The 24,176-nt window shown below is 39.9% G+C and overlaps 3 protein-coding genes and 1 long non-coding RNA gene across 4 annotated transcripts; 3 read left to right on the top strand and 1 right to left on the bottom strand.

Moving 5' to 3' along the window:
• Positions 1 to 3,145: 3,145 nt before the first annotated feature.
• Positions 3,146 to 5,190, top strand: fdx2 (ferredoxin 2). Its single transcript, XM_037272894.1, has 5 exons — positions 3,146 to 3,435; positions 3,707 to 3,758; positions 4,078 to 4,184; positions 4,478 to 4,565; positions 4,660 to 5,190. The coding sequence occupies exons 1-5, from the start codon at positions 3,258 to 3,260 to the stop codon at positions 4,814 to 4,816; spliced, it is 582 nt and encodes a 193-aa protein (XP_037128789.1). The 5' UTR covers positions 3,146 to 3,257; the 3' UTR covers positions 4,817 to 5,190.
• A 6,189-nt stretch (positions 5,191 to 11,379) lies between these two features.
• On the top strand, positions 11,380 to 12,377 carry LOC119134515 (forkhead box protein D1-like). The gene has a single exon (XM_037271690.1). It carries the CDS (start codon positions 11,388 to 11,390, stop codon positions 12,165 to 12,167), a length of 780 nt encoding a protein of 259 aa, XP_037127585.1. The 5' UTR covers positions 11,380 to 11,387; the 3' UTR covers positions 12,168 to 12,377.
• Positions 12,378 to 13,925: 1,548 nt separating this feature from the next.
• On the bottom strand, positions 13,926 to 16,387 carry LOC119137839. Its single transcript, XR_005101076.1, has 2 exons — positions 15,953 to 16,387; positions 13,926 to 14,988 (listed from the first exon to the last, which is right to left on the bottom strand). It is a non-coding gene; the product is annotated as an uncharacterized LOC119137839 (long non-coding RNA).
• A 1,311-nt stretch (positions 16,388 to 17,698) lies between these two features.
• Positions 17,699 to 23,421, top strand: lyl1 (LYL1 basic helix-loop-helix family member). The gene is made up of 4 exons (XM_037270449.1): positions 17,699 to 18,179; positions 19,532 to 20,934; positions 21,825 to 21,922; positions 22,037 to 23,421. Exons 2-4 carry the CDS (start codon positions 20,390 to 20,392, stop codon positions 22,585 to 22,587), a joined length of 1,194 nt encoding a protein of 397 aa, XP_037126344.1. The 5' UTR covers positions 17,699 to 18,179; positions 19,532 to 20,389; the 3' UTR covers positions 22,588 to 23,421.
• The last annotated feature ends 755 nt before the right edge of the window (positions 23,422 to 24,176 follow it).

The following is a 24,176-nucleotide window of genomic DNA, read 5'->3' as shown; positions in this document are numbered from 1 at the left end:
GTTGTCCAAAAGTTATAGAAAGGTGCCAAGAGCCACACATTAACTCTCAATAGTACCTGAAGTGGCTTTAGTTTCTCAGATTGTGTCTTATAGTTTCCTTTGAACATATTGGCAATATTGGCAATCACTCCAAAAGCTCATCAATGTATTTTTGATTAAATAATATTCTTATTTCAAAGTGGAAAATTATTCCTAAACAAAATATACTGTGTTGCCTTAATATGCTTTCTAGACTATTAAAGTCGACAAGATCCAAATTGAAATTAAAGAACATTTGCAAATAGACATAAAATATCTACTTGACTTACTTTTTTGATGACTTTGGTCTCCTTGCCACTTTCGTTCCTTGTTTCGTGATTGCGTGCATTTACGCAATTTATAATTATGAGTCGTGCATGTATGGTGCATGCACAAGTTCGTAAATATAAACATATTATTAATCAAAAGCAACTATTCTCATATATCAAGCAAACTATGGGCGCACTTGACGTTTCTCACCAAACTTTCACGTCTAATCAACACACTTGTCAATCAACTGACTCGCGCATGCGCTTTAATGCTTTAATTTAAATTGGCCAGTAGGTGTCAGAATTTCTCCTTTGAATTATGACAAATGCAATTCCACACAAATATTGACTGCAACATTTGTGTAATATTGCAAAACTATGAAACCAATAAAAATACTGTACAAAAATAACACCCCAGATGATTTATGACTTCCTGTGTACGTTGATGCTGCACCTCTGTGACCTACAGGCTTTAACCTTTGCAGCTTTGCCTCCACTAAAAAGGTCAACAGTTAGCAGTCAACGCTGTCTGTCAAAGGCAAGACGATAGAGACGCCACATCAGCTCTCAAGAGAAACAAACCTCTCGCCGCTGTCCGTATGTGCGCGGGGAGAAAAGGGTCATTAATTACAAACAACCCTGAGAAGAAAAAGGGTGGCTTAACACACAATAGCGAAAGTGTCCCACAGCTGACACAAGCATCACAACTCGGGTGGTGTTTTGTTGTTTCACCCTGCTCCCATGATGCTTTGGTTAGTCACACTGACCGAAAGTTTCCCTTTTATCTGCTGGAGAACAAACTTTTATTGCATTTCCTTCCGATCAGAGATTTGTGAGTCATCTGAGAGACTCAACTCACTTTAACTTTTAAAAGCCTCTCTTAATAAGTTGCGAAAAAGTCCAAAAGGGAAGTCTCAAAAATATACCCCTAGTCATTAGAAATACCCTTGGTTCTGTGCTTCCTGCTCATGGCTGCTTTTTTTTAAAATGTTCCATCTGAGTTCCATTGAGCGCGAGACAGATTGGGCCCAAAGGAGATGTAAAAGTGAATGAGAGGAATTAAATAGTCGCTGTCATTCAAGCAATCTGTGTGATAGATGATCACACCTGATAATGTACTTAGAGTAAAGCGAGTGTTAAATAGAAGGGGGAAAAAAAACACATTATAAACGATTATCGTATGCAACACGCTTGCAATGGCTCTTATCATCAAACATCATTTAAAAAAGTCCGCAGCAATAATTTAGACTTCTCAAAGGTTTTAGCGTCTTTCTCGTCTCACACTATTATGAATTTACTGCATTTAGAATAAATTATTATTCATTAGCATACACAAGGTAATGAGAAGAAAATCAAGTGTCATGAATCCAACAGTTATTTTGAATTTATTAGTCAATGAGGCCTAACAACAGCTTTGATGGCTTTGATTGATGGAACTGAAAGGATGACTGGAAAGTCTTCTACTTCATCCATCACTAGAAACACAAACTGATATACACACGGTTGTGTTCTCAGGGGGGGCATTCAACAGATCGCTTTATCTTGACCTTGTCTATCCACACATTGTTCATCAAGCTGCATGTCTTTCATGCTGAAGGAGACCACAGGAACACAGTCTTGTATGTGGCCATGTGGAACAGTCCCCCAAATTGGCCGGTGTGGGTGTTCAATCAAAGTTTTGTGAAAGAACAAAAATTGGTCAATATGTCTTCAGCTCAGTGAGGATAAAGAAGATGCCACAACAGATGTTTGATGCTCATTTTTAGAACATAAATACAAGTAGATGTAAACTACACGCACTCTTTTTACATGCCGTATGATTCACAAACGCTACACTGCATTATTGTGAAGGGAGATGATCAAATTTGACTGAATTAGTAGAAATAAAACAATTAAAGTTGTGTGATAGAGGTCCATATTTCAAGTTTGTTTTGAAGTCAACTATGTTTGACTTTGGAGGTTCCCCTATAAATTTTAAAGGAACAGCGAGGATGGACTTTTATTGTGTTATGACCTCCACCCACCACATTAAACATAGTCACATGCATGCATGCACCTGCAAGACAGGACGTCCAGTGAAAACCAGATGCTTTCAATTCATAGAAAGGTAAACTGTCCCAGGACATTCATCATGTGCAGGTGCACATAAAGTGTGACGATTTATATTGCAGTGTGTTCTCCTTGCTATTAAATTCAAAAGTCAACACGCTAGGGCCCAATTAACATCGGCTAACTCTTCACATGGGAGGAAGCTGCACACATGGGATGTATAAGTATATGTCTCAAAACCAACTTGTGTAAGTCTTCATATAAGTTTAAAAAAAGAACGATAAGAAAAGAAAGAAAAATTATAGTGCAATCCCAGCAAGGATGGCTCATCATTCTTACAAGGGTATAAATCACATGGAAATGTCAACATTATCCTGAGTTTTACTCAAAAGTCAAGTAAAGGTTTTTCATTTTCTTTATAGAGTTGTTTTATTTTAAGTGAATATCAACTAAAGAAACACAAGACCGTGCGTTTTGACTTGAATGGGAATTATTTTCATGTTCATAATTTGGAGCTATGCAGCGATGCACCTCTTGTGTTATTTTTAAATATGGACCGAGTAGACAACTGCAGCATGGATTGGAGCCATGTCCATTTATTGGCTTTGTGAGATAATATTGGCTGAAAATGAGCAGGATGAACTTTTTGCATCTATTTTCGTTGGTCAAAAAATATTTTGTGGGTTTGAAGGCGTTAATTTCTCAGTAATAATTCAATACGTAAATTCGTTTCCATTTACGTCATAACTATAATCAATTTTATTTACGTTTTCTTCGCCTTTTATTCAAGCTTTGGCCATTGAAATCCCCGGATGTCAGAAAATCCAACGTAAAGTTGCAGCGGCCTCTGTCGTCGAAACAATATGGTGACAGCACTCTTTTCCTATTGGACGACAGTGTGCACGTGATCATAACACGATCATGGCTACCTCCGCCGCAGTCCGCTCCAGCATGGGGATGACTTTCAGACTTTCGCGAGTTTTACCGGACTGTAGCACATGTCCCTTTTCCAGGATAAAGACGTGCACGACTCATTTACAGAGGAAAGACTCCGTGGACGCCTTTCGTACCATTAACCGCTACATGCAAACGAATACAGGTGAGTGCTTCACTTCGCTAGTTCGAGATGGTTTGCAAATTTAACGTCTCTCCCTTTATGGCTACGAAAGTATGACGATGATGATGATTTAACGTCTTATTAGCAAATTCTCAGGACGAAATGTTAATATTTTTTGGCATATGTCAGCTATTAGTCGAACGTACCCTGAGTAATGTTTGTGTAACCTCACTTGTATGGCGTTGTGAAATCTTGTGCAACAAGTAAACTATTCTCATGACGTATTTTACTTACTGGCCTTCTGTCTCTTAAGGTTCGCACCACAACGAGGACGCTAGCGCTGAAGAAGAGACCCAGGACAATGTGTAAGTCTATAAATCCTGTATGTAAGCCAAGTTTATTGTGGTTATCATAAACTAACGAAATAACTCAAACAGAACAAAACAGTTTCGGTCAATATTTTTCATCTCTGGCTTTTCAATGATTTGCCACATTCAATGTTTGCTTCACTTCAATGAATGCATTGTCAAGTCAGGCTGGAGAAAACAAATGATTCAAGAGAAATGTGGCTTAAATTAGGTTAAAGGCACATCCTGACTTGGGTTCAAATCACCGTAGAAACAACTCCATCATCAACCAAGGAGCCCTTGCAGATTTCCTTGAACTGTGCTTCCTGCCTTTCAGGGTCAATGTGGTGTATGTAGACCGGTCGGGCCAGAGGATCCCAGTTAGAGCCAAAGTGGGAGACAATATTTTGTACTTAGCCCACAAGAATGGAATTGAACTAGAAGGTGGGTGTTCAAGCTGTTAAATTGCTTTTATATCACACAAATTACTTCCCTTTTAACAGTTTGCGAATTCTTGGGAACTATAAATCCTCATTATAATTTCCACAATTCTATCTGTTCATTTCCTTTTGTAAATCCATTAAACTAAGTCCAACCAGTATAATGAACATACTATAGTTGGATGACTACCTCATAAAAAGCTTTGTAAGTGCTATATTTTCCATAGAACTTCTAGATTGTCTAAAATTAAATTGTGCAAGTGTACTTATTTGTGATATGCATATTTTTCCATTCAGGGGCATGTGAGGCATCATTGGCCTGTTCAACATGCCACGTGTATGTAACCAGCGACCATTTAGACAAACTGCCTGAACCACATGAGAGGTAAGGTGTGCTTTTTAAATTGTGTTTTTAGAATGTTCGATTCAGCGCTAGCAAACGTTTGAAGATGAAGTGAACGCTAATACACATGTTTTAGGGAGGATGACATGCTGGACATGGCACCCATGCTTCAGGAGAACTCCCGGCTCGGGTGCCAGATCATTCTTACTCGAGAGCTAGAGGGCATGGAGGTGACTTTACCCAAAGTCACGAGGAATTTCTACGTGGACGGACATGTTCCCAAACCTCATTGAGAAAAGGCACAGAGGATTGAGAGGGGCCAACTCAGACAATGAGGGCGTGCTAGGACGGGAGCGGGTTACTTTTAAAGAAATTTAGGGCTTGGGAAGTCCGTAGCAACCGCCCCGAAGATCTCGACTGACCAAATAACAGTTTACTGTGGTGGGCCTGTGGACTTGGGCAGAAATCGCTGAGCTCGGTTATGGTTATTTTGAAAATGGAGCATTTAACATCTTTTTATTCACATGGAATGTCTTTAGCATTGAGACAGTTCACAATTTCACAAAGTGTTCTTTGTTAACGACAACAAACAGCATCTACATTTAAGTTTGTCACAAAACGTTCACCGTCACAAAGGAGTTTTAGGGTCACACTGAGGAGAAAAAAATGTAAAAATGGTAAAATAGCCATGAGACTAAACTGATGCACACACACCATGTTTTTTTATTAATTTGTAGCCAAATATTATTCTGGTATTATTTTGAAATATTTCTCAAAAATCACCCCACAGATAAATAAATATTTGATCAAAAAATTCACAATCACATTCGACTGAACATGTTGACGGTCGTCTTCATCTTCCAAAATATAGATTGTTTCACTATTTTACGTAGTGTTTTCTCACTACATAATGACTTTATTCTAGAAATTTTTTTTTGTCATGTAAAATTACAACTATCCGGCTATTCTGACTTTTTTTAATTTAATTACATACATTTAATTGCAAATGTTCTTGCTCATCTTAATTCTCACAAGTAAGTTTTCCCCCCAGTGTACCGCTAATACTCCTTCATACAACTGTACAGTGTTGAATGCAACATTTGGTGTCTTACACGCACAGTGTCGCCGTAAAATGCTCGTCATTTCACTTCGACAATCTTTATTATGACTACTCATACACTATCATGCATTTCATTCACATTTGTGGGGAATATGACTGCTCTTCAGTCAAAGTACTGCTATGAAATCCTGATAAACATTTCAAATGTCTCAAAAAATGGGTTTACCTTGAGGGAATTGTTCTCAGCTTTTCTGAAACAAAATTGCAACATGCTACCAAATGCCAATGAAGGAGTCTGCCAGGTTAACCTCTTGTTATATTTGTAATGTACTACTGTACATGTCCAACTTATACGCACACATTTAAGTCTCAAACGTATGGTATATATCAAGTATTTAAAATTGTGCAATAAAGTACTATTTTAAAGCTGTATTGTGTGCACTTTTTCTCCACCAGTCTATGATGAACGCTAAAGTGCTCTGAATTTTAAGCTACATTAAATTAGTGGCAGTAGCAGCAGTAGTATTAAGTAAATATTACCCTGAGTCACTATTACGTGAAGTCCTCTCTGGGAAAAGTGCAATTCAGTTTAACTTCATTTTTTGATGTTTGGCCCTGGAGGGCCAAAATTTTGCATGTTTTAGATATCTCCCTCCTCCAACATACCTGATTTAAAATGATTAGTATGATTGTTTTAATCGGGTGTATTGAAGGCTGCAGTATGTTAGAGAAATGCAATGGCCAAAAATGAATTTATTAACACTCCACTATATATTTCCCCCCCCAAAAAACAAAAACCTGAACGAAATACTGATTATAATATAAAATGGGATTCTTAGGCCATTTATTTAAGCGGGTAGAACCTGTGGTTTTAACCCGTCTACAAACAAAATTGACTTTTAAATAACTTTGTTGTGTGTCGAATAGCTTTTGTGAACAATCGCGCGAACTTGACCAGCTGCAACAATTAAGTTTAAGGGGGCGTCAGCTGCGCCAAGCTTGCTCTTCTGATGTCAGCCAAAAGCCGCCACATCCGTGTGCAAAATTGTTTAATTTAAGGTAAGTGACAACATTGGTTTTATTTGCTCCATAATTGTTTTTAAACCCCTTGACAAATTTGTCGAGTAGTTAAGGACTTAAAGTGGCCGCAACAATGGCGAGAAACTACTCGACTGCTCTGTGCCGCTGCGTGCGCAGTCTTGTCAATAAATATTGTCACAGAATTTGCCATTAGAGCACGATAAATGCCATTTTTAACAACTAAATAATTACCCTACATAGATATTTTTCTGGTGACTTGTAAATTGTACGTTTACTCGGTAAATGGAATATATACGATATACGTAAAGTCATTCTGAACACTGAGAAGACGCCATAAGAACACGACCAGTCTCACTCAATGTAAAACGTACTGTCATTTTTTTTTCATAATGTTTTAGAGTTCGAACAGTTTTGACTAATAGCATGCAGGACTCGACAAAAGGTTAAGACGCTCGTCAATTTTATTGGAAAAGTTTGAAACGCGACATGTCACTTGTGCGACCCCACTGCAAAGAACATGTTGAGAGAAATAAATTCAAATCATATAATTAAATCTTGGAAATTCACTTCAAGTCAACAAGAGAATGAAATGTAGCAACTGTAATCTTGTTTTGAAACTCAATGCATGTTGAAATGAGAATTCATCAATATGAATAGAGGCAATTTGGTGGATTTCCATAACAACTCTCTTGGTATACGTTATTCGTATCTTAAAAATGGTTTGTTCATCATGCAGATATGAACAAAGGTCAAAGGTCAGAGTTGGCCATCTTTCAGAGGATGGCAGAACAAGACTCCTCCGAATCTTCACTCGGCTACCTTTTCCAGGAGGTTTCTAAACTTGAGACCTCCTTACAAAGTGGGTTACTGGGCACCAAATCACTGTCTGACTGGCTGAAAGACAGTCAAGCTGAAAATGTTGAAAGGCCTCAAACCTCCAACAACTCTTATGAACACGAAGACAGTGTGGTGAGTGGCAAGGTGGAAATTGCAGTGGAGAACCCACCTGGAGGCCCTTGGAGAGCGTTGAATCTGATCAATCTACATTGTAAGAGGCTCATGGATCATGGAGAAGACAAGGCAGACTCAATCGTGTATGATGTCCCTTCTGCCTGCAAATCAGTAACTGGGACCAATGCAGGGGTCTCCACTTGTGTCGTGCCAGTAGGAAATGAGCAAGACAACTGCTCCAACAAACCCAAGAAAGACTTGACTTGTCATGAACCACCACAGATGGCTGACAAAGACGCGGCGGAGGAAGAAGCTTTGGCATCTTCTCAGCAATCTAAAACACAGCCAGAGTTGAATGGTGACATGTTGGCGGGGCGTGATGGCAGCTTTTCCGCTGGCCATGCCTGTGTTTTAGAAAGTACTTTGTCATCTGTGCACGTGTCTGGTACAAGCCCGACTAGTCCAAAGGGTTCTGACAACCTGAAGCGATTTTGTTCAGCTCTCCCCCTCGACCACAATGCAAACCTGGTGTTGGGCAGTCATTCGCCCGTCAAACCAGCTGACGGCATGATGCCATCCAAATCCATTGAGAAGAAACCGCAGCACTCTCCCATCAGCACAGTGACCTCACACTTGAGGTCAAAGGAGGTAAATGAAACACCAGCCACTCAGCACTTGCGGGGAACCAAAAGAGCTAGAAAGCAACCCAATCCCAGCCGCAGTGGCGACATCCATGACCCGCACTTCCAGGGAGTGACGTTTCGGATGCACGCAAAGATGAATGACAGCGGGGAACAGTGTCGGCTCTGCGTAACATGCAAGTACAGGTGAGGACTGGCCTAATAAAATAATACAATCTGCGGTGTATATTGTTTCTCTCTAATTGGTCTTATTTTGGGTCCTCTTTTTCCATCTCAGCAAGAAGCTCCGCAAACAGAGGAGGAGGACTCAGAGGACGCCGAGCAACTCGGATGGCGAAAGCGAACCCACTGCCTCAAGTACCTGCACTGTCGTCAAGCCACTCTCAATTTTACAACAGTGCGCTCCAGTATTTAAAAGAACCTGTAAAATAAAAATAAATGTCTAAACCACGCAAAATAGTTTTAACAATCCTGTCAAAGTTAACAGAGAAATATACCAAATGAGGCTGCAAAACTAAGAAATCAAGTAGTCACCAACGCTCGCAAGTGTTTGGGGGCGTGTCCGCGAAATACACACAAATGACATCCCACTCAATCGAAAAGCACATAAGGCATCAATATCTAGCCAACTGCAAACTCTAAAAATGTGTATTCCATTTTTATTTTATGATTTTACCCAACAGAAACTTTGAAATGTGACAGGCACTAAAACATTTACATGTTGCAACCAAAGGGGAACGGTTGATATTTTTACTTTTATGAGCATATTTGGTTTATCGGAATTTTTATTCTGTTCATTCAGCAAATTATTTAATGCTATATTTTGCCCACTGGGAGGCGCTGCTACACACCTTATTTGGGAACGGGCTGACACCTCGTCCTCTATAAACAGTAAAAAAAAAAAGCAGAACAATAGTTGTGTTGTCATATCATTTTACATAAGAATGCATACAATCTAAAAAATGTAAATCTTTGCTTAAACATTCTACATGAGAATAATCGCACAGAGCACACCACAAATGCAAAAAAAAAAAAGAATACTAAAGTAATGATGTCTTAATTTACTCCTAAATGTAATTGTTGGGCCTGCTTAACTCAATGCAAAATATCTAATAACTAATTACTAATTGATTAAAGTACTAATTAATGTATGTTGCTTGCCACTAGGGGGCAAGATTTGCGCATCGTGCCTCACCAGAAAGACCCCGTTGTGGAGAGATGCGGAAGACGGGACACCTCTTTGTAACGCATGTGGCATAAGGTATTTCATTCTTTTCAACATTCACACACATTAAGCTTGTATTTTTTTTTCACCTCCATTTTGCACTTGTGTTTATGGATGGTGTAAATAGCATGCATTTGTGGGTTTTTTTACCCCCATACATTCTAACTATTATTTTCTTTTTCTTTTTTTAAAGATACAAGAAGTACAGGGTACACTGTGTCTATTGCTGGCATGTCCCGAAAAAAACAAGCAACTCCAGCTCGACCTGCCTCAAATGTGGAAATCGTGTGAGGCTTACTTCTGCTCAACGCAAACATACCACCTAGGAGGACAAGTACGACCCCCCCCCCACCCCCCCTCCACACCGAGCTATGCAAACTCTTGGACACCACATTTCAATGCGCACCTCTTAAATTCACCAAGCAAGAGAAATCTGCATTCGAGCATTCATGGTGAAGTGCCTCACTATCCTTTTTGACCTTCACGATGACAAAGTTGCTCGACTGCTTAATCCATGATCACTCAAAGGCGCATCAGTCAACAAACACTGGTGGCAAAAGTTTTAAACGCCTCTTAAATTTAATATATTTGCCGAAGGGAGATGTTATAAAAACACTATAATAAAAAGTTTCAATATTTGTTGCTGTTCAGTCTAAAAATATATAAATACACGTTTGAACGGATCTTTGCCTGCTTTGGGGAGAAATGTAATGCAGTGTCAATCTTAAAGTGTGACGGACATATTGTGTGCTGTGTTAAAAGTGACGCGTTTTGTTGCGCTTAGTAATTGATGTTCTTTTTATTTTTGTCAGTGTGTGCCTTGGGGTGTTTAATTTGTTTGGTTTATTGTGCTTGATTGTGGTTTTGGGCGTTTTGGTTTTCTTGGCTTGCATGTTTTGTGAGGAAATAAAACGTTTTTTGTGTGAACATGTGTTGGTCTAGATTAATTTCTGTGTGAATAGCCTGCTGAGTTGCCTCATTTGAGCAGAGATGACTCATTTTAGGTATATTAATTACATTCATGTAAGAAGAAGGATAATGCATTTTATACAAAAAACTGTAAACAAACTAACGGGAGGAAAGCGGCGTGCGTTAGACACGTCTTTGTTCCGTGAGCCCACATGCAGTGTGGACCGCTCTCCGCAGTGGGTGGCCTCGCATGGACGGACGGGATACTGTACAAACAATTGTTTTATAAAACACATGACGTCTTTCTCTAATTCCAAACAGCCAAAGAGTCTTTCCTCTCAACTTTGCCAAAACATGCACCACCGAGCGCCAAAGGAAATGAGCTGAATGAGCCAAGCACATAAAAACAGGCCTGCTAAAATGAAGGTTTGATTTTCCAAATCAAGCATCATTAGCCACAAGTCTCACCCGCTGTGCTCAGTTCTAGCACCAAATGCAAACAACAGTTACGGCACAAATACCAACGCAAATAAACGCCTCTATTACCCCCCCTCCCCAGAAACAAATAACAGATGGTATTACTGTACTGTACAGGCAGAGCTGGCCTATAAATAGCAAAACTCCACAAATCATTGATTAGCCAATAGTTGGCATTTGTACAAATGATCTAATTAAATGTAATTTTATATTTAATATATGCATTGTATTTGAATCAATATATTACTCAAGTGCAGCAAATCATTTATGCCGAATTCGTATTCTGCAGTTGATTAAAAAAAAAAAAAATCAGGAAATGCACCATTTAAATACTCTCGGGATAACGAAAATATTGAAGGCATCTTTTTTTTTTTTTAAATCCATCAAACTTCATTACGATTGGACTCCTCAGGGGATGTTTGAAAGAGGTGGTGCTGTTTAGGTCAGGAGGAGGAGGAGGAGGAGGCAGAGGATGTTAAAAGTCCAAGATTTAGTCAGTAAAGCAAAGCGAAGACTTGTGCTTTGTCTTCACCCTCTTTGGACCTGCTCACAGGAGGACTATGACTTTGGAGAGCAAATCTACTGAGCACGTGCACCTCGGTATGTGGATTGGTGGTGAACAACAAGAAGACGTGGATCTCTCAGCACGGGAGGACCAGAGCGACGTAATGGCCCGACTCTATGGCATCTCTACTTCTCCAGTGAAGCCCCCTTACTCTTACATTGCTCTCATCACCATGGCGATCCTCCAGAGCCCTAAGAAGAGACTCACCCTCAGTCAGATCTGTGACTTCATCAGCCAGAACTTTGCCTACTATCGAAACAAGTTCCCCGCTTGGCACAACTCAATCCGACACAACCTGTCTTTGAACGACTGCTTCGTCAAGATCCCCCGGGAGCCCGGCGTTCCCGGAAAGGGAAATTTCTGGACTTTGGACCCCATGTCGGTCGATATGTTTGCAAACGGGAGCTTTCTTCGGCGGAGGAAACGCTTCACGAGACAACAGCAACCTTGGAAGACAGTCAGCGACTCTGTCCTGCCGGGCGCTCTTCAACCTGGACCCACCAGAATCCCTCTGCTTCAACCTGAGCCATACCGCCAACTGAGCCTTGGAGGTTTTTTAAGCACCCAGGCTCGGCCCGGGAGTCCCTCTATAAGAACTTTGATTCCTTCACTTCTTTCCAAGAGATTGCCGTCTGCTTTGGACATCTGCACGTCCATCCAGCCTTTGGACAGGAACTTTCCCTTGACCTATGCTGTATCACTTCATGGGAGGACACCTAATTACATCTTTAAGGATCCAAAACAATCCTTTTGCTTTAGTCCTGCAATTGCTTGATGGCCATTTATAGTGCTTTTTAAATTGCATATCTCCTTTTTCTTTTTTTTCCCCAAATTCAGAATAATCATTTAACACTTATCACACAATGAAAGTGTATTTGGAAATAATTCAGTGGACAGAGAATGTGCTTCCTCTTCAAATGTATCTGGCTTTTTTTTTTTAGCTCTTTTTAACACGTTTAATCATCAGTACTAATCAAACTGAAATGTACGATATGCCGATTGTGTGAGTTAATATGAATATATTTCATTAAAAAACAAGTGAACATTACAAAACAAATCAAACTATGATTTCTATTTATTCCACTTTTTTTGTATTTCACAATAATGTAACATTAATAGAACTAACTCATTGATATTCCAGATGTGGAAATATTCAGAGCAAAAGTTACATCTTTGAAAAACTGAATTTTTGGTGAAGCAAATATTTTGGCCAATGTCAATTTCCTATTTACAATAAATGACAACTAATCCTTTGTGAAATGGTGCAAACACTCAAATTCCCAGTATTTACTACCCCAAATAACCTGTGCAGCGTGCACTGCAACAACATTCACTCGTTCTGCTACACAAGAGCAACGTTGTTACACTCACACACAAACACACACGGTGAGATGAACTCTAATAAAGCTAACAAGCACAGCATCAACAAAAATAACATTTAACAGTTGCAGGTAACTCACACTAATGTTGTTTTTCCACACTGGCGATGTCCAAACACGCAGCATCAGGTGAAGGCCAAACCAGGAAGTCTTCAAATACAAACAGAAACACATCAATATAATTTGAAGTCAGGCAGCACAACACATCTTGCTCATGTTAGATTCTTGGCTAAAGTTTGTATACAGCCTTCATGGAGACACAGAAGAATTGTTCAAAAGATTGTCCTCACTTAGTCCTGTTAACAGACACAAGCCAGACGCAGAACTCTGCAAGAATGATTACTTTATACATTTCTTACCGTTAAATAATCATCTTGCATCTCTGCAAAAAAAATATATGTGTTTTATTCATTAAAGAAAAATGTACAGTTGGTTTGACTACGCATAGCGAGTGCGGAGGAACCAGGTCTGCAGGCCTCGGAGCACATGTGTCTGTCAGATGTTCATCTCACCTCCATTTCTCGATTATGCCCCGCCCACCTCTCCTTCAGGGCACGCGTGGTGTTAATCCGTCCCTCCTCCATCTGGACCGGACCACCCGCGCACAAGCGGCCCACCAGCAGACAGACGGTGGACCTGTGTGCACAACTGTGGATGTCAGAAAATAAGCAAAGTGAAAATAACAAGCCAAATTCATCAGTATGATTTGATGAAGTTATAATCACAAACACATTTTTGGCTTGACCTTGATTTAATGAACACGTGTACACATACAAATAACTTATTATTTTTAATCTAATTTCTGTTCCAAACGTCATTTTATTAACGCGTTGAGGTACCGTGAAGTACACAAAATGTTGAACGGTAAGCGATTTTTGCCCTCTAGTGGCAAAACGATAAAACTGTAGAATATTTCTTAGACCACTAGAGGGCACTGTACTCACGTCAATGGTTTGATTCAGTCAACTAAATTTTGCGTGGAAGACCTTGCACAAAAAAAAACTTTCACTCAAAAGTGGAAGCAGTCTTTTTTGTTGCTACTTTTCAGTCCTCATGGATTCCAGGTGGCAGCTCACCCACGACCCTAATAATAATAATAATAATAATAATAATAATAATAATAATAATAATAATAATAATAATAATACACCACATGAAGCTTGTATTTATATTCAAATAACAAATGATGCAGAAATCTGCCTACTGAAAATGTAGTCACGCAATTGGCATTCAAGCGCTTTTGTGTGGTTACAATGGAGTTAGGTCTCACATATGGTAATAAAATCAAACCTTAAGGCCGGACGGATACTTCATATAACAACATTTCAGTTCACGCTAGCAAGGAGCAGAAGGACAATGAGAGAAGCGTGTGAGAGAAAGTTGGAAAGCGATGCAGCGTTTCCTATTATTACAGGATGGAGGTCGACAACAAGCCACACTCGAATGCAACGGTGGAATTTGGGCCGTGCAAGTGCTGATGATGAGAAATATGACACAAGGAAGACTGTGTCACCGTGACCGGAGGATACTCTCACAACACACCAACAATGGATCTTACACCAGATAATCAATTTTTATCTGTATGGCATCGTTTGCAAAAAAAAAGGGACACTTATTTATGAATCTACACTTTTACCGGCATTCACATAAAAAAAAAAAGGAGCCATATTAAACAAAGTTGAGAGGTCATTTGACCCCCGCAGGTACCATAATCAGATGTACCTAATAAAGTGGCCAGTGAGTGCATTTCTCTGTGTTCTTCTCAGCGCAGCGTCCCTGGCTTGTGTCCAAGTGTTGATGAGGAAAGTAGAGGGTGTGTTCAATCGAGGAAACAATTGATTGGGTCCATTATGTTCTCATTAGCCTGAAATCCCCTAAAGGAAGTCTAAAGAGAGATAGACTGTTTATCCTTGAATCGTTCAGTCAATGTCCCTGCGCCTGCATCTTTTGTTTTCAATCCACAGTTTATGTGAAAGTTAGTGATGCTATCCTCCACCTGTGGCCATGGCAGACATATCCTATGTGGAAAAGTCTGTAATCCAAGTGCCCTTGTCAGCTCCACTATATAGCCCAACCATCAGGCCTCTTAAAAGCGAACCAGGAAGTGTGCACAGGAAACAGCTGGAGCCTGCATCCGCTCACTCGCCCCCTGCCAGGTGCATCCTGGGAAACTGAGCCATGTGTGACCATCGACATGCGATTGATGCTGTCACAGTTCTGGAGGATTCAAATAATCGAGAGAAAATATTCATCAAGTTTAAAAAAAAAAAGAAGAAAAAAATTGGTCCTAATATTGACCATTTATTTATTTAATTTAATCATAAAGCCAACTATTTATATAATAAAGCCATCATTTTAACAGATTTTTTAAAATATTACATGAAAGTCATAATTTATTTTCTTTGCTACTCTGAGAATTAGGATTAACTAGAACCTGACCACAATAATGCGCAGAAGGGTTAATGCCATAATATTACTTATTTTACTCATATTATGAATTGTTCAGGACAATGAAGATAATAAAAGACAATGAGCGCGTGTGTCCTGGCAAGTGTTTGCACCATTGTTTGCCACTTTCTCCATCAATTGCACCGTGAATATTGCTCCAAACAATTAGCTCCTATGATCACTATCACCGTGCACACAATTGTGTTTACATGCTGCAAAGGAAACATGGCCACTTGGTGGAGTGTGTCTCGTTTCGCTCTGTGTGTGTGCGTGTGTGTGTGTGTCCTTTAAATTTAATCTAAAATAGATTAATATTTAATATTTTTTTAATCAATTGCAATGCTTCTAGATTTTACTCATGTACAACTGTCAGGTTTACACCGACTTTCTTTTTTTTTTAAACAAATATATTTTTTTTCATTCCAAACGCCCCCTTGTCAGATTAAGATGAGCAGGATGAAGTCAATTCTCTCTAGATTTTGTTTCAGTCCCAAATGTATTTTTGTGTGTTGATGGGTTGATCAAGATGAACTGCAGCTGTTGGATGCAAATGAGCAAAATTTGGATATTTTCATCTGGTTTTTTTCCACATTTCTATCCATCCCTTAATCAGCAATTTTGTAAAAAAAAAATGGGTTTGACAAAAAATATTTTACAGGCCACCTAAGATATACTTGATCCCCCCCATGGCCCCCCAAAGAAAAAAACACTAGCTCCGACTTTCAATCGTCACCTGCACATGCACTCTCATGTGCAGCCATGATGATGATGATGATGATGATGATGATGACGAGCACAGGGTACAGTATGGTGCTGATGACAGATTTGTCACGGAGTTACTCAGCAAAGCCTTGTCTTTCCCAGGACCTCCAAGGTCACATTACAGTAGAGTGGACATCATGAGTGTGTGCGGGTGAGCGTCTGAGGAGGAAACCACCGAGGGAATGGAAAAGAGGTGCTGACCTCCAGGTTGCGACAGCAGCAGACGACCATCGCTTGCCCGAGAACAAAGAGCAGCTATGATGAGGCACATTTAGGAAGGAAGTTGGAGAGGAAAGTGGCCATGATGACGACGCTTATTGGCCATCAGCGACACAGGTGCTCAATGCCAACACATCCCAAATTCCCACTCAAGTTCCATGAATGAAAAATGTTCCATCTTGTGAGACACACAAATTGTTTTTTCTGACAGCTGTTTTAGGGTGCAGAATCCAAAACTGTTTGTCTCTAGCATGCTCTCGTTTTTTTGGAGCTATAGGATGGAATTTTGGTTACCAGTGTGTATGTAGGGAATACCGTATTTTCTGCACTATTAGGCGCACCTAAAAACTTCCAATTTTCTCAAAAGTGCGTCTTATAATCCGATGCGCCTTATATATGGACCAATATGGATTCGTGGGTGAGGACTAACTTATTAAAGTAAGCTTTACGTGTTTATTTTGTGTGTTGTGTGATATTAACGTTTGAGCAACATTGAGTTATTGATATATTGTTATTGTTTTCACTATTTCGTGTTACTATATTGTGATTGCGTTAACATTTGAGCAACGTTGAGTTATTTATTCTATGCGCCTTATAATCCGGTGCGCCTTATACTGTATACGGACAAAGTTTTAAAATGGGCCATTCATTGAAGGTGCGCCTTATAATCCGGTGCGCCTTAAAGTGCGGAAAATACGGTAATTACAAACTTTGAAAACAACAACAATAGCATAGAATTAGGTTAAGCGTAACCTCTTAAAAACCTCCTAAGTCTTACTGCGCTAGCTTTCTGTTTGCAGATATTAATAGTACTGACCTCTCTCCGAACTGTCTCAACTGCACAAGCAAGTTTGCCACGTATTTGTACAATAGGTGAGTCCTGCTCTTTTTATTGCTTCTATGCTATAGCTAACATTAAAACAAGACAGTCGCATTAGCATTGACGTCTATTGCTTATTTTTAGAACAGATCTGTATTGTACTGTATAATCACATACATGTTCCTGTTTTCACATGGGTGTCAAAGCAATAATCAAGTTGCTGTTTTTTTTTTAATATACTTCCATATTTTCTGCACGAGCATAATCATGTATGAACAAGGTGTGTGCAGTAGGCTGATTGCAATCCAATCAGTCTACTACTGACCATGAGAAGCGTGTGCGTGTGTGTGTGTCTGCGCACGCGTGTGCATACCTCAAGCTGTCTGTGTGTTATGAAAAGTGTGTGTGATTGTTGTGGTGGTGGGGACTTGGTGTTGGTATTGTGGGTGGGGGGCAGTGGAGGTCTCTTATCTGTAGGCCACAGGCAGCTTTGAGGCTCTTATCAGCAGCCACCACATTGTAGCAGCACATCCTCTTGTCCAGCAGGGAGCGGAAAACTCCCTGCAACAGGGAACACACACACACACACACACACACACACACACACACACACACACGCACGCACACACACACACACATACATACACACACACACACATACACGCACACACACACGCACACACACACAAACACACACCTCACCTTCATACCTACCAGCTTCTCTGTCTGTCTGTCTGTCCATCTCTCTCTCTCTCTCTCTCTCTCTCTCTCTCTCTCTCTCTCTCTCTCTCTCTCGTCCCAGCATTCCGACTGGCAGCCAGTTACAGCATTGTGTTGTCTTGGCGACTAACAGACAGACAGACAGACAGACAGACAGTGAGTGAGCGAGCACTTGAGGGATGACAGCAATGTCAACATCATCCCCAAATGTGCCTCCACTCTTCTTTTGCTCTCATTGGATAGCACAAAAGCATTGTGTTCCTCCACTTCTGGATCTACATGCTTTTTTTTTTTACTTTTCCAAAAGAAAGCATTGCGTGAGTCGCGTGTCAGATAATTTTGGTTTCGAATACAGAACGAAACGTTGATGATGAGGCATTACATGAGACTCAACGCTTTTATGACACAATTCTGGACTCGCAAGCCTCATCATGTTTGTGTGAGTATTGTTTTTGTTTATATACATATTGCTTTGCATATTTATGAGACCACCTGTCATGAAGAGATGCTTCAATGCTACCTTTTTAATTTCAGAATTCTTAGCGGTTTACCGTTTTAAGAGGGAGTTGGAAATTTCACACTGAGTTGAATATATATTTGCATATATAGGTTAGACTGGAAAGTCACAAATTAAATTATTCAAGCCTAACAGTCAGCCACTAAAACATTTTTTTTGTTCTGAAATACAAGTATAGTAAGACAATATAATTTGGACATCTTAAGAAATTACAATACATTACAATTTTTCTTAGAGGTATGTTTTATTTTTATGTCGATTTGAAAAAAATAAAAATGAGGTTTTCATTTTATGTAAATTTTTAAAAAATAATAATGTTTTTACATTCAATTGTATTAACCATTACATTAACCAAAACAATTATTTGTTACCTACCAATGCTGTTTGTTTAGGGCAGCTGTGGCCTAAAATATATTTGAGTGATAGTCTAATAAATGTATTTAGCAATTTAAACTAAATTTGCAGCCATTCATTTTTTTGCTACAATATAAACATGTAATCATCACATATCTGCATAGCTGTCATTTACATAGCATTTTTATTTTACGTGAACACCTAAATAATTATTATTTTTTTAAATCTATATTTTGTATTTTGTTTATTTTCATAGATTTAAAAATCCATAAATATTTCATGGCAAGCAATATGTATCATTATATATTGATGAATAAAAACACTACCTACAATTGCTAGATATACACACAATTATTTGCTTTACAATTAATCATCATAAACAAAAACAATTAATTTAAATTCATGATTTATATTGTTGTATGTACCGTTCTATATATACAAAGAGAAAACAAGTTGAGAGTAATTATTATTCAAGGGAATATTTCCATTTTGAAACTGCTGACTACTTAACACTATTTATAAATGAAATACAATATGTGATAAAAATCAATTTGCTCATTTCAAAAGGCGCAAAATGTCCAATTCATTCATTTGCAATGTTGATCTAAAACAACAAGCTCGGCAACAGTGCCTCATTGTGAAAGAGGGAACTGTCTAAAATAAAATGTCATGACCATTAAGTGGCAACAAAACAGGAACAAGCTCGATTGCAAAACCTACACGATGATGGTGACTCACAATCTTCACCGAAAGCCTTTGCACTGCAGCAATTCAATGAAATGTCTTTATTAGTGATCAGCATTTCCCTCCACCACATTCTTGTGTCCCCTCGTGGCATGCAAAACTTGACTGTAGATCCTTCCCTAAATATATACGCCAACTATACCCTAAATCCCACGTGTGTTTCTTTTGTTTCCCAGACGCTTTGATATGCATCCAATCTTCGCCAGCCGGGAACGTTTTCAACGCTTTAACGGATTTTGACTCACATCCTCCCAACACAAACACACACACACGGACAAATTCATTTGACACGTCAGAGAATCCTCAATGCAACATGTGTGTTAAGAACAAATACAAAAATCCACTTTGGGTCACGTTGCATTCAAATCTCCTTTGAGGGTCACTTGAGTGCAATGTTTGAAAGTTACTCTCAAAAGTTATGCCCAAATTAAAGTGGCGGTGCAAATGGAGGATTAGAGCACACGAGGTTTATGATTCTCACTCTTGTGTAGTGCAGTGATTCCCAACCACTGTGGATTTTATTTAAATGCTCCAAATATGATTGTTTACTCACAACAAAAAATGTCTAGATATGCTAGCGACGTATGGTGAGAGGCCAAACAATTAAATGCCCTGCCACTAGATGGCAGATGGGACGATGAACCTGTGTATCCACCTGCTGCCATTTGTCCAACAAAATAGTAACTTTTGATTTATCTAAAGAGGCCGTCAGTTGTGACAATATCACATTTTTTTTTTCAGTACATATACATTTTGTGAATTCTTTGCTTTGGCTGTGTGCGGTGGGATTTTTGTATTTCAAGAGATGTGCCTTGGCTCAATAAAGGTGGACCAAGGTACTGGTGTGGAAGGCTAACTATGTGACACTTTGAGTTGCCATTATGAAAAATGTAGGTCACGTAAAAAGCGACAGCAAAAATCTGTAAGAGAAAAATGCAAAAAGCAAACATGCAGTGTATTAAGTGTTGCACATTAGCATGTTAGACGACATCATCTTTCAAAGTCGTAAAGACAACACACACTGAGTTTGCACCATGATGGGGAGGATGAACCCCTCAGAGCCGCACACTTCCCCTCAACCCCTTCCCTGTCCCTCGCCCCCGTCGTGCGCTTCAGAGGACAAAGAGGTCCGCGAAAACACAGAGACGGCCGTATTGACCGCTGAACGCATTGAGCCCGTTGTCATGGAGACAGAAGGGCATCAAGGAGGACCGGTAACAAGTGGTTCCCCCACCAAGTCGCCAACAATTGCATCCCCGCCGCCACTGCTCCCGGTAAAGACCAACCTGGGTCCCCTCTCACCTCGACCTTCTTCAAGTACATCCTCATCATCGTCACTTCCTTCGCACATCCCCGTCATCAGCCTGGCCCATAGCAAGCCCCCTCTCGCCATCCCCAACCCACCGCTGACCGCCCTGCACCCCATTCCCAATAAGCCTCCTCACTTGGAGCTGCGTCGGACTCAGCTGGCCTGTCTGCCCGGCAATGGTTCGGGAGCCTTGCCGGGGTCCGGTGGAGGAGGCGGTCCATCCATGCTGCCTCAGACGTACCTGCATTCTGCTCATCCATTCTACTCCAGGTGACATACATACATACATACCGTATTTTCCGGACTATATGGTGCACCGGACTATAAGGCGCACCTTCAATGATTGGCCCATTTTAAAACTTTGTCCTTATATAAGGCACACTGGACTATAAGGCGCACCATTAATGCATCATGTCAGATTTTTAATCCACATCAAATCATTCTCCATTTTATCTTTTTAATTTCAACTTCAGACGCAACAAGTCACTTTATAATCACAAAATAATGATTCATAGTCTTTTTGATTCATGATTGATAATCTTCAGCGGGCCACTTATGATTGATTTCATGACACAATGCTTCGGGCCAGTTTAAATTTAGGAATTTGGTCCATATATAAGGCGCATTGGACTATAAGGCGCACTGTCGGCTTTTGAGAAAAGTTTAGGTTTTTAGGTGAGTCTTATAGTCCGGAAAATACGGTACATACATACTTTCTCAGAACTGTAAGCCAGGCAAACCAACTCAGCCATCAAGCTCTCAACCAAACATTCTTTTTAATTTTACATTCCATGTTTAACCATGTTTTATATTTGATCACACTTGAAGACTCACATCATAAAAAATGTGCACAATTAAATGCGACAAGAAAAAACTGGCAGCTCCTCTTTACCAACTGTGCAACTCTTCCTGATTCCAAAAAAGGATTTTCTCTCACAGCAGAGGTAGAATTGTGCACATTAGCTCCCTGTACGACTGCTTGGTCTGTCCTCGTCCGATTGAGTCATCCATTCAATCATCCACTAAGTGACCTTTATTAGGCTGGCCTCAAATTCTCCACGATGCGCTCGCAATCAATGACGCCTCCAATCAAACTAACAACATCCACCTTTCTCGTGTTTGGTGTTTTTTTTTTTTTACTGATTATTTTCTTCCTTCAGTTCTTTCTTGGGCACCTCTGGCGGAAGCTACAGTGTCATTTCCAACGTCCGAGTTAAGAGAAGACCTTCCTCGCACTTTGAGATGGAGATTCATGATTGTGAGTATATACAAAAAAATATATATGCTGTACGTTGACTAAATGCACAACATAAATAAAGCTGCCTTGCTTTAGTTCTAATCTTCCGATGGCTTTTTTTTTGTGTGCGTTCAGCCGGTCCTCCTCAAAAAATCGCCCGCCGCGTTTTCACCAACAGCCGCGAGCGCTGGCGGCAGCAGAACGTGAACGGCGCCTTCTCAGAACTGCGGAAGCTCATCCCCACGCATCCGCCTGACAAAAAGCTGAGCAAGAATGAGATCCTGCGTCTGGCGGTCAAGTACATCAACTTCCTGGTCACCCTGCTGGACGACCAAGCACAGGACGAGAGAAGGGACCCTGAGGAGGACGAGGATGAGCCACGGAAGATGGACTCGTCCGGCCTGGACAACAAACTGGAGCCTCTTTATCAGTGTGACACGCCTCCTCCATCCCAAGGCGCCTCCCCGCCTTCAACCAGTCCCGCGGTAACGAGAACCTGCCGGCGTAATCGAGACTCCACCGATTCGGCCATTCGGCTGGCGGGCTCGGCCACCAGCTCCTGTAGCGACAGCGACGTGAACAGCGAGGACAGCTTTGGGACAAAAACCTCTGTGGTGACACGTGGCACTCTGGCCAAGGTCAAAGGTCAAATAAGAATGGTGGCAGCTACAAATGAAGAGCGGTGAGAACAAAAGGAAGCGAGCCACCGCTTGTTCTGCTACCGCGCTCTCATATTAGAAATGAAAGTCATCTTGTATGTTGTGTATCTTTTAGTAAAGTGCAAACTTTTTACGGTTTGCACAATTCATTTTTGTTGCAATGCGTTACATTTGATCCTAAGAAAGAAAGCTTGTTTTGAAACGCACTAAGGGCAGTTTAGAGCTCGTGTTGCTGGCTTGGCTCACACAATAATGTTCTATTTTTTTTCAGATTATGTGCTGATGATAACAGATTAATAACATGAGTTATAAATAGTAGGTTAAAAAAAAAAAAAAAAAGCGCCGTGACAACCTTAAGCCGGATGTTACCATTTGCTGACATTATATTGTGACAATGGCAGTCATGGGAAAAATACCTTTATCATAATCCCGTCATGTTTTTCAGGGGTACTTTTTTGTGTGCGCGTGTGTGTGTCATTGTGTTGTTTGACAACCAGCAAGGATTTATGTAACCACAGCAACTGTAAATGTGTGGTAATGTGTCAAGATGTAGGATGTGGTTCAAGATGGGATTTAATGTCTTGGGCAGGGCTGTTCATTAGCTTCCTTGTGGGGGTGGCTTGATACATATCGGATATGTTGAGGCGTTAATGTGGCAACTGCATGGAAGCTGCGAGGGGTGGACAGAAAACCGTCCCAAGCTCTTTCTGGGAAGCCTTATGCACCCATGTTCTGGACCACAGAACAGGAAGTTTGCACAACCCCGAAACCACATTGATTGGGGTGGGGTCACCAAACCAAAAAAAGGAGACCAGGAAAAAAAAAAAAAAGTATTGAGGAAAAAGAAATTACCCATCAAAACAGGAGTGGGATACTCAATGCGAGTGGGCCATTTATAATTGATCCAATTCATTGGTAAAGATAATCGCAAAAAATATTTGGTGAATTAATTTATTGTAAATAATACAATAGTGACCACAATAGGACTGATGTTTGTTTTTAAATGTGTTAAAATATTTAATAAATTTAATGAAATAAAATTCTAATACAATTAGTGAAATATTTAATGTGATCAAATAATTGTTCACTTTATTTGTTCACTTTAAATTATAATAAAACTAGTGAAATATTTAATTTGATCAAATCATTGTTCAGGTAATTATGTATAAATAACATAACAAAATGAATGAAAACAAGTCTTTCATACATTTCATTAAACATTGCAACCCTAAATCATAACATAATTTTGTTCAAATAAACAAATTTTGAGCCGGTCCATCAAAAAAAAAAAAAAAGTCTGTTGCATTGTGGGCCGGTGGTGTGTTTACCTCATCTACAGGAGGCCAAGAGGGGTGAAGTTGGCCAATCTGACTCTTGAAGATAAAAGGTCAGCACCTCCACCCTTCTGCCTCCGGAACAAACTACAAAACAAAATACAAACAGACCAAACTGTGTTTACATAACTTTTAACCAGCCTAATACTGTAATGAACTAATTGGCAGGCATTTTACGACTTTGCTATATTTGCAGTTAGAGATAGTGACAAAAAACAAGAGGATAATATCAAATGTTTTTATTTCTATTCTAATCATGCACACAAGTCAATAATACGTCAA

The sequence above is a fragment of the Syngnathus acus genome, chromosome 1, assembly GCF_901709675.1.
Source record: "Syngnathus acus chromosome 1, fSynAcu1.2, whole genome shotgun sequence".
Lineage (NCBI taxonomy): Eukaryota > Metazoa > Chordata > Actinopteri > Syngnathiformes > Syngnathidae > Syngnathus > Syngnathus acus.
This window is presented reverse-complemented; position numbering and strand designations above follow the sequence as displayed.